The sequence below is a fragment of the Papaver somniferum genome, chromosome 1 (assembly GCF_003573695.1).
Source record: "Papaver somniferum cultivar HN1 chromosome 1, ASM357369v1, whole genome shotgun sequence".
NCBI classification, from domain to species: Eukaryota; Viridiplantae; Streptophyta; class Magnoliopsida; order Ranunculales; family Papaveraceae; genus Papaver; species Papaver somniferum.
Window position 1 is genome coordinate 121,118,988 of NC_039358.1, and position 10,806 is coordinate 121,129,793.

Consider the following 10,806-nt stretch of genomic DNA (forward strand, 5'->3'; position numbering starts at 1 on the left):
AAATAAAAAGAACTCGGTTCCCCATGCATGAAAATTTGTGGCAAAAATTCGGTATGAACCAAGAGGTTCAAACAATGCAAAAACTACCTCTCACAAAATTTTTATTGGCCCCACCATAAATGACCCTCCTGTTATCCTCCGACGGGGCCCACAGGGGTTCACCATAAAAACTGTGATAGCTTTTTTGATCGTGGTTTTGGTGTGGTCTGATAGCTCGGTTCGTTTAGAACCACTGAATTGGTGATACATTTGTGTAAAGTTTAGTGTAAAACAGCCCATAGAAATAGCAAGGCCACGGCAAAACACAAGTCATAAGATTTTTTTCCAGTTACTAAAAAGTAGGGTCCACTATAACGTCCATAAAAAAATTACGGACCTAATTTAAAATTGTCATCTCAACAAGCACAAAGGAAAACACAAAGGCAGATACAAGAAACTAGAGAGAGTGGAGAAGAGAAGAAATTAGGGAAAGCATACGGATCGATGACGTGTCCCCAAAATATTTTCAAATCCCGCCCAAATTCCTTTCTACACCTCCCTTTTCATTTCGATCGTGATTGAATTTTAATTAACCCCCTGCCTTCACTCTCTCTCTCTCATCTTTCCTTCCCTTCTTATCTTCCCCCCCTTCGGCCTCTTTCCTTTCTCTCTTCATTCACTGTCCACACATACGCATTCCACAACAACTCTATCTCTTTGTCAAAACCCTAAACTGGTATACCTATTCAACTCGTTTTTGGTAGTTTCTCTACTTTTCTTACCGATTTTCGACGATTTTTGCGTGTTTCTCAACGATTCGAGTGTTTTTTGTGCAGATTTCACCATGAAAGGAGCCAAATCAAAGACTGGTACCACCAAAAAGTCTGATAACAAGTGAGTACATCTTCGTTTTTAATTGATTTCTGTAAGTTGTTGTGTGAAATGGTATTTCTGATGATGTATTGGATCGTTTGATTTTTTAGATCTCAGTATGTTTCTTGTTATTGATGTTGTGATTTTCGTTGTGTTTAAAGGTTATCAGTGAAGAGAAAAGCACCTGCAAGTGAAAGAGCTGGAAAGAAACCAGCAAAGAAGGAAAAGCCAGTGAAAGATCCAAACAAGCCTAAGAGGCCTGCTAGTGCCTTCTTCGTTTTCATGTTAGTATATCTAGATTGATTATTTTTTTCCTTTCGATTTTATATAAAAAATTTCTCCAGTTATTTTCTCGGATTTCTCTAATTTTTGTTTTTATTCGATTTATTTTTCCAGGGAGGAATTTAGGCAAACATTCAAGAAGGAACATCCTAACAACAAATCAGTCTCTGTTGTAAGTTATCTCTACAGATCTGCCTAATATAACTTTCAGTTAATTATCATTGTTTTTGCTCTAGTTTGTGTTGACGGTATTTTTGTTATCAACAATTTAGGTTGGAAAAGCTGGAGGAGATAAGTGGAAATCTCTATCTGATGCTGTAAGTAAAATGAATTTCTCCATTAAAATCTCCTAATAGTTATATTTGGAAATAAAATCTGATCTATTTTTGTTCTGTAATTTTTTGTTTTAGGAGAAAGCTCCTTATGTAGCAAAAGCTGAAAAGAGGAAGACCGAGTACAATAAAGTCATGCAAGCCTACAACAAGATACAGGTAATATATGAGTGTTTCTTTTTTTCGTGATCCATTTTATTTTCTCCTGTTTGCTACTTTTCTTTCTCTCTGAGACTTTTGGTTGACTTTTTTTTGTTTGTTTTTGTTTGAAATCATTTTTATAGGCTGAAGGAGCAGCAGAGGCTGAGGATGAAGATGAATCCGATAAATCAAAATCCGAAGTGAATGATGATGAAGATGATGAAGAAGATGAGAGCGGTGGAGAGGTTTGTTCTTTGAAACCTTCAACCGTAACAATATTCCATTTATTTCGTTCAAGTCATTTAAATCTGTTAACATTTGTTCTAATATTGATTGTTTGGTTTTTCAGGAAGAAGATGAAGATGACGAGTAGAAGGAAAACGAGTAGAAGGAAAACGAGTACAGACAGAAGAATAACAATTTGATGTTTTAGTAGTAGTTGTTTAATGATGAAACTTCAAATTTCTACTGTACCTATTTCCTTCTATGTTTCAATGATCAGCAGCTTTAGTCCCATTTTCATTTTGGTTCTCTAGATGTTTCTCTTAGTATTTGTGCAGCTTAATTCCAAGTCTCTAAAGCAAGTTATATGCTGTTTCTTGTGTTGTAGAATGTGCACAGCTTAATTCGTAGTTTCTTAATCATTATGTGCTGTTTTATGTGTTGAAGAATGAAGCTACAACTAATTCATTGACATCATCTAATACCCTGTTAGAAAATGGATTTGGTTTATGAGATTGTTGGCTCAGTTGTGTATAAAATCTCGGGATACTTTTAAGGGTTTTCAATTTTCTCAAGATGAGATTATATTTTGCTTAGTTTTTTCCAATGGATTAAATTCAGTTGAATCAACGAGAGAGGAGGTGCTTCATACTATTAATGATTTGTGATTAGATTCTTTCAAGTACTAGATAAATTTGGTGGAGTTTTGATTGTGATTGAGAATGCGATGGTGGAATGAGTTGTGATGACTGATGTGAAGGCCTGGAGAGTCAGAATTCTAGAGTGTTTCCAGGGTCTGTATGATTATAGTAATACTCAAAATGACAAAACTATTGTTTGATTAGGAAAATAGTACCTTTCTTTTTCTTTCTGATTTTTGATATTATTCTATGGACTCGCACATGGAAAACCACCTTTTCTAATGGGGTGCATTCATTTATTCACAGTGATAGTTGCTTGTTTTGGTGATGAGATATTATGCTGAGATACTCACTTAATGACTTGTTTTCCAGGATATTCTTTATTCTTTTTAATTTCTATAGTTCGTATTTATGAGGAAAGGGTCCTTGCAAAGGAAATACATATCTTGTTTCTGGTTGTTTCTGGATCTGATTTGTTTTCATATTCGTGAAAACCTTTACCTTCATGGTGACGTATTGCGATTTGCGAGGATTATGGCTAGCCGATTTTGTTGTTCGGTCCAATAAAATGGCTGTGCCATTTCTCTTATTTTTTGTGAATAAATATTGCGTTGAAAAGGATGATGACTCTAGTCTGTGTTACAAGGTTAGTAGAGCCATCTAAGAGTCTGTGTTAGATTTATCTAATGAAAGCTTAATTTAATGCAATCCAGTGGGGAGTAGAATCCCATTCTAAAAAAGAAGAAAAAGTTTTTGCCTGTTTTGCAAGAGCATGCCTTGTCCCAGGAACAAAATGGAAGCTTAAAATTTCATTCAAAAGATTTTTGCTGCGCTAAGAGATATCTTGATCTATTGATATACAAAAAAAGGCTTTCACAATCGCCTTCAATGCTGAAATTCCTTTCTCTTTTGCCCAGTGAGCTGCTTGAAAGACCCTTACAGCTTCTTGAGGTCTGTACTTGTTGTACGCCCTGCTTTTCCACCTTCAGGACTACATGCATCATTTCTCAAAATTACTGCAAAACTGGATGGGAAGAGGCCAAGTCCCATGCACCATCAACATAAATTATGTGATTATGAAACTTGGGTGCTGTCCACGAGATATTGTGTTTTTTCTTAACTGTCCGGAACAATTTTCTACTAAAAGGTTTCCTAGACCACTGAATGTGATTTAGAATTTATACCATATAGTTGTAAATGTGTCGTTGATACTCCCTGAAAAGCTCTATCACATTTCTCCTTCCAAATAAACCACATCTTAGTAAATAGGAGTTTAGTTGAAATTTCTGTTTTGTTGTTATGTATCCATGACTGGCTGAGATCTATAATGCTTAAAGAGGGATCAAAATTTATCCTTATGGAATTAGGTCCCGTTTCCCAGACTATCTCAGCGAACCTGCAATGAAAAAGAAGATGTTCTGCTGTTTTTATTTCCTCCCCACATATTGTGCATGCAGGATTTATGTCCTTAACTTTACCCACTAGTTTAGCTTTAGTCGAAAGAGCATTTTGAATACATTTCTAGAAAAAATAGTTTAATTTTTTTGGGAACATCCACTTTCCACAAAGATTTCTAAAAACTCACAGAGAGAGATAAACTATCTATATTTATCCTTATTTCATTAGATTTATCATACATGGATTTCACTGTATATTCTCATGATTTGGTTAAAGTCCATGTAAGGGTGTCGGTTTTAAGAGAGTTAGTATATCCAAGAAAAGACAAATGTTACAGATTTGACAGCTATATCAGCTAGAAAAATTCCTTGAATAAGGTTAGAGTTCCATTGTTTTGTAGATTGATCTATTAAGTAAGCTACAAGGGAGTTTTCTAGAGATGTAAAGATAGAGTAGGAAGCTAAAGTTTCTTCTAAGCCAGGATCCGGTTATCTTCTCAAACATTTATGTTTAGACCATTTCCAACTTCCAGATACATAATTTGTTTATTAACTCCATACTTTTACAAATACAATTCCAAAGTTCAACAACTTTTATCAAGAGGTTTTGCCCTTAAGGGAGATTTTTTTAAAAAATATATTGGTTCTAGAGTTTTTTCCCATAGAGAGTTGGGTTTTTTAAGAAGTCTCCATGCCAGTTTTCCTATCATAGCCAAGTTGAATTTGTGAGCATCTTCAAAACTCATTCCTCCTAGTTTCATAGTTTACAGAGATTTGACCAAGCTTTAGGGTAGAAGCCTTTGGAGTTCGTATCTTTACCCCACCAAAAGTCTCTTTGAATTACATCAATTTTGTTGGTGATTTTCTTGGGTAAGACGAAACAACCCATTTGGTATGTGGGTATACTAGCAAGAACTGATGTGTTTAAAACCATTCCTCTTGTTTGTGGAAAGACTTTGCCTTTCCAACCTTTGGACTTAGCCTCAATTCTATCCGGAATTGGTTCAAAAGTTTGATTTATCCATGAAGAGAGGAGCTCCCAGATAAGGATCTTTGAGGCTTTGTGCTTAATCTTTAATAGTTTTGACATCATCGTTTGATGCTTTGGTTGCACCTTTTTACCAAAGAAGAATCCTGATTTCTCAAAATTTATAAGTTGACCTAAAACTTTACTAAAAGTGTTAATAGTGTCTAAAAGGTTTCTACATTCTACTAAATCTGCTTTAACACAGAGAAAACAATCATCTGCAAAAAAAGCAGAAGGTGTGATATAGGTTCACTTTTAGGAGTAATTTTAACTAAATGAAGTAGTTTATTATGTTCTTGAGAAAAAAGAAGTCTGGAAAATATTTCTATACAAATAATAAAAATATATGGGAAAGAGGGTTTTCCTGTCTCAAGCCCCTAGCTGGGTTAAAAATATTTCCTGGGGATCCATTAAAAAGGACGGCTATAGAAGTAGTTGAGATGCATTGTTCAATTAAGTCACATACATCTTGTAAAAAACCAAAGGATTTTAAAAATTATAAGAAAAATTTCCAATTTACTATATCAAAATCTTTGGACATATCTATCTTTATTCCTAGATCTCCTTTTTTTTTTTTTAATAATGAATGGATGAGTTCATGAGTTGCTACCATGTTATCTAAGATTTGTCTAGAACATAAGAAAGCAGATTGAAAGGGAGATATTATTTATCAAACTGAGGTTTTATCCTATTAGCTATTTTTTTTGCAATGATTTTGTAAATTGTATTGCAAAGACCTATTAGTCTGAATTGACTAGGGGTTTTAGGTTGCTTGATCTTAGGGACTAAAAAAAAGATGAGACTTATTAAGTTTTTTGTTCATTAATTTTGTTGATTTTTTTTTTGGACTATCAGAGTGACATGGGTGCCAACAGTTTACTAGTTGTTCTTAAAGAAACTAACTGGAAAGGCATCCGGGCCAGGAGATTTATTTGGTTTAATTTTTTTTTTATAACAGAAAGAATTTCATAATTAGAAGGGATTGAAACTATTGAAGAGTTATCCAGGGCTGAGATGGAAGGATTTATATCATTGAAGATTTGGTCATTGAGAGAGGTATCTATTAAATCTTCAGTAAAAGAGTGGAAATAATTTGCGAGAGTTTTACTTATTTCATCCATATTTTTAGTGAACATTTTGGTTGTTCAGTAAGCAATCAATATTACTCCATTTACACCTCATAAGGGTTACAGTATGAAAATATTTAGTATTTCTTTCCCAGCTCAATTATATTGTCTCTAGATTGTTTTTTTGCTTTGGCCTCTTGAGTATCATACATAACTCTCTCCTAGCCACTTCATTATCTAAAGTAAGCATGGTAAGGCTATAATCAGATCCTATAGAAACTAGGTGAGTGAGTATAACATCTAAAAACCCATTCACAATAAGTGGTCCTTTGGTGAAGCAAATACTATAATCAAGTGTACCCATTATAATTCATATATACGTTAAGGGCTCTTAGCAACTAGCAAATAATCATAAGTATGAGTGGACACATGCTCACACACTTGGTTTACAACAAATTATATTTCTGGTCTTGTCCAAGTAAGATAGTGTAAGACACTATCAAACTATCAAAAGACTTATTCACTAGGATTATCATAACTGCTACCATCATTAGTGGAACCATGACAATGAGCAACAATATAGGAGGAACAAGGCATTGCACCAACCATATTTATCTTCTTTAGGAGATCCAGAATTCCAGTTCATTCTTGGTTTGAGATAAAATATAAACTATTAACAAACCTTTTAACCTATAAACAAGGAAAATAGTGCAGAGAACCAAGATCCTTGTTTGAAAAATAAACACCAAGATCCTTAATGATAGATGTAGGATAATCTGAGTCGTAACATGTGAAATGATGTCATTTACATAGAACGTAATTGTTTGTGGGTGAAAAAATATTTCTGCTGATTTTGGTAATTTTGGGTGTGTGGATGAGAAACGAGTCTAAACCCTAAACAATGCACTGCACGTGAGTACTTTTGATTCGAGAGATCAATCTGTACAATCCTGGCCTAAACCAAGAAATGACCGTTCCAGGCTTGCTTCGGTCACAAAGTGAAGGAGAAGGGTTGGTCTTAGGGAGAAAAGCGAAGAGAGTGTTGAGACCATAATGGTTAATTCTGAAGATGTGGCTTCTTTTATGACTTGTATCAGAAAGTGGAACCGGCTTGTAGAATGAAAAGCTATCAGTTCTTGGTGATTTCTGGATACTATGTTGTTGCCGACCAAAACTTGTTGTTTGGTAGAAATAGGTGAAGCCTATATATACAAGTCATATTGAAACGTACCCTGGTCTCGTACAAAGTGGGAACGTTTGGGTGATGGAAGAGTGGAGTAACGTATAACCGTCAGAAACCCATGCCTCCATGATGAAGGAAGTGGATCCGTTTACACCCGTTACTTCTTGCCGCCACTAATTGTCCCACTTCATGACACTTTCTTATAACAGGCGTATTGCATGCCGCACGCTGTAAACCGCCAGATCAATACCCTGATGAGTATCCCCCAGTTTGTGACATGTTTGATGTCTCGAGTGTTTTCATGGAAAACATGTAGCACTTTGCTATGTGCGGCAACTCAAAGTCAAGAGTCTTGCCGTAGGAAAATAACATGTGACGCTATTAGGCACGTGTTGGCTGGTCGCCTAAAACTTGCCACAAGTCCGTGGGTTCGGTGACAAACTTGGATGGCTGAGATTGCATCTCATGAGGAAGGGTAGTCGTTGATTATGGATACCTTCTGTTGGCACTTGGTAATGGCGTTTTGGTGTATGCCAGTAGCACTGCGGCATGACTGGCATAAATCGTGCATGCCAGTGGCACGGTGATATAAGTGGCGCCTGGCGTAGCCATGACCGCGAGATTTAAGCGGCTAGTAGCCTAAAACTTGCCACAAGCCTGTCAGTTCGGTGGCGAATTTGGATGGCTGAGCTCGCATCTCATGAGGAAGGATGGCCATTGATTATGGACATATATTGTTGTATAGCAAAGTGGCGCCATTGGCATAGTGGCGTATGGCGTAACCGTGACATAGCGACATGCCAGTGGCGTAGCCGTGGCAGCTGTTTTGGCATATTGGTGTTAGACCCAAATATGGCTCTGGCAACATTGGCCCTGTTGCTAAGTTAAAATTAAGGCCTTAGGAGAATCACTTAACTTAGTTGGCATGACGACTTTAGCTAGACTAGGGTTTGGCGTATCTAAACCTTAATTAGCACGTGCGCTACGGCACGGTGGCGTGACTGAGATAGCTGCCGCATGCCAGTGGCACGATGATGCAAGTAGCGCCTGACGTAGCCATGACCGCTAGATTTTGGCACAATGTGTTAGACCCGAAATGTGGCAGGGCAACATTGGCCCTGTTGCCACATCAATTCCAATGCTTTGGGGAACGTTACTTGGCTTGGTTGGCGTAGCAGCTTTGCCTAAATTAGGGTTTGGCATGCCGAAACCCTAATTAGTGTGTGTGGCATGCAGACGCGGCATGGCAACACTTTTTTTTTGTAAACGGTGCCATGACTGGGCCAAGGGAACTATAGCAAGGCCATGGTGTGGAAACGGCCACAGGAGTAAGGATTCCCGTGGGTGGCTAAGATATGGCGCAATTCCTAGGGTTTCCTGGGTCCCACACGGCTCGTGACATGTTTTGGCATGCTGCCGCAAAGTGGCATGTTGGCATGCCGCTTATCTCATTAGCGCAACATGGCATGTTTGGCATGTTGGAACGATTTTTGGAAAGCCAATTGGCTTCGTGACTATATCTGGCGCAGCTTCCCCTTTTTAATACTTTGGCAAGTTTAGAGTAATCTGATTGGTCAGAAAAGAGGGCCGGCCAAGCATGGGCGTGGCTACACTTCTGGTGCGAGTGTGGCGACTTTAGAGCGACCTGATTGGTCGATGGGGAATGGGGCCGACAAGTATGGGCCCATCCACAACTTATGTGCGTGCGACGAGTTTAAGGCGACCTGATTGGTCGAGGGAAATTGAGCCGGTTTAGGATGGGGCGTGGCCAACGGAAAATGGCGCCGACTTGGCTTAAGGCATGGCCACGCCTCCCTTTGTTGCTGCTCCTATCCCGCGTCTCCTTGTTTTTTTGATTATGGGCAAGATTTTGCATCTACTAATCCTTGGCGGATTAATTACCTAGTTTGCCTAGGCTTAATTTCGACAAGCAAGGTCTGATATACTGCGCAAGGCGCAAAACCCTAACTTTTGCAAATTAGTCAGGATAATTGATTGAATTTTATGTGTTACACATAGTTCTTTTAAGTTGATTGAATACCTTATGACCTTATCCTTGATACTTGGAAATTCGTGCTACTTTGCTGCGAGTGAACACAAATCGTCATGCCATATCAATATTAAGGGTTCAGCCGGGGAACATAGCACAAAAAGCATTCAAAGAAACTTATATTAATTGAATGTAGGCAAGATGCCAAAATTTACAGAATACCTGGGATTGTTGCTACATGCACCATTCTGGGTAAATTTCATGAGAAAATATTGAGTTGCCCAATAAGTGTGCCAGAGGTTGAACACTCATCACTTTTACATGGCTTTGTCTCTTGCAGAGTGACGGCCTATTAAATACAGGGTTTTACAAATTTAGCCCTGAACTAAAAGCCACCATCAACAGTAAGTCCCTGCTTAGCACGTAACAGTGGCATTGTTGCGGGGTAAGCATGCGATGGTGACAGACAAGATGAAAGGGAAAGACGTGAAGAGATTGCTTGGGAAATTTGACTAACCTTTGGCGGAAGGCATGAGGAATCCGTAATCCTTGTATTGGCGACTCTGCATAATTACGTCTTGGCCATAGGGTGTTGGCATCAGTGCTGCAACTTTGGCTATTGGTCGGCGGAGATGGCACTACAATTTGGTCCGCGAAACGGGTGCTGGATGGCTAGGCCACGGACGTGCATAGATGGCGCTTGGCTTGGATTGGTGAAAAAACTGGCTTCAGTCTGTGGAATGCTGGAAACTGGCTTCAGTCCATAGAATAGTGGAAACTGGCTTCAGTCCGTGGAATGGTGGAAACCTGCTTTAGTCTGCGGAATGGTGAAAACCAGCTTCAATTAACAATTATTCCCCGGCAGCGACGCCAATTTGATGAGCGTCGTTTACTCAACAAAATAATAAGATGTTTCCCACTAATTAACAAGTAATAAAGCGGTAGTAAGGATCGTTCTCACGAGGATTAATGCAATTGATATGTTATCTAAATCAGTGAGAATATAAAATAAGGATAAAAAGGATAATAAGAAAAAGATAATAAAGAAATCCTTCGCCGTTACTAACCGTTAACTCAACATTGTACCCGTTTATCTCTTGTTAGATTCAATTGTCACCAACCGTAGGAAAGCAGGTACGCTTAGCTATCCCCAAAACTCCTTGTATCACCGGATACGGAAGCGCTCGACTACCAGATTCTATTCAAAAGAACCACCTTGAGGTTCGCTTACAAGATGTAATTCCCCGAACGCATTAAGATTTATGAATTTAGGTTTGATCCCACCAAATAAACTCGGTACACTCGGTCCACTTACTGGTGTTGTCTTTACTCGCAATTGCTCCACAAAATCCCTCCGCAAGGTCTTGCGATTACTACTTGTGTAGGAGGTAAGCGACAATTACGGATTGACTCAACTCTCTACTAGCATTAGAATGATTAATAGACTAATCTAGTTGGCCACCCAAACCAATCTAAGAATCAATCATAAACCTTCGATATAGTAAAAACAATCCACAATGATTAACTTAAAAACTTGAAATAAACTTGTAATTAATTGAGCTTCACAATTAGAACTTTGAATTCATCCGGTATATAGAAAAGAGATAGTTCTCTCCCCTAAGGGGGAGAAAAATGGTGAAAAGAAGATATCCTAAACTGTATCTAAGCTTTC

The 10,806-nt window shown here is 38.1% G+C and overlaps 1 protein-coding gene across 1 annotated transcript; it reads left to right on the plus strand.

The window, feature by feature from the left end:
- Positions 1 to 553: 553 nt before the first annotated feature.
- LOC113298758 (HMG1/2-like protein) lies at positions 554 to 2,254 on the plus strand. Its single transcript, XM_026547586.1, has 8 exons — positions 554 to 715; positions 816 to 873; positions 1,014 to 1,136; positions 1,249 to 1,306; positions 1,407 to 1,451; positions 1,545 to 1,625; positions 1,751 to 1,852; positions 1,957 to 2,254. Exons 2-8 carry the CDS (start codon positions 824 to 826, stop codon positions 1,978 to 1,980), a joined length of 483 nt encoding a protein of 160 aa, XP_026403371.1. The 5' UTR covers positions 554 to 715; positions 816 to 823; the 3' UTR covers positions 1,981 to 2,254.
- The last annotated feature ends 8,552 nt before the right edge of the window (positions 2,255 to 10,806 follow it).

Coding starts and splice junctions, on each gene's coding strand:
- LOC113298758 (XM_026547586.1), top strand. CDS start 824: ATGAAAGGAGCCAAATCAAAGACTGGTACCACCAAAAAGTCTGATAAC. Junction 1,137..1,248: donor AGTGCCTTCTTCGTTTTCAT/GTTAGTATATCT, acceptor TTATTTTTCCAG/GGAGGAATTTAGGCAAACAT. Junction 1,307..1,406: donor ACAACAAATCAGTCTCTGTT/GTAAGTTATCTC, acceptor TCAACAATTTAG/GTTGGAAAAGCTGGAGGAGA.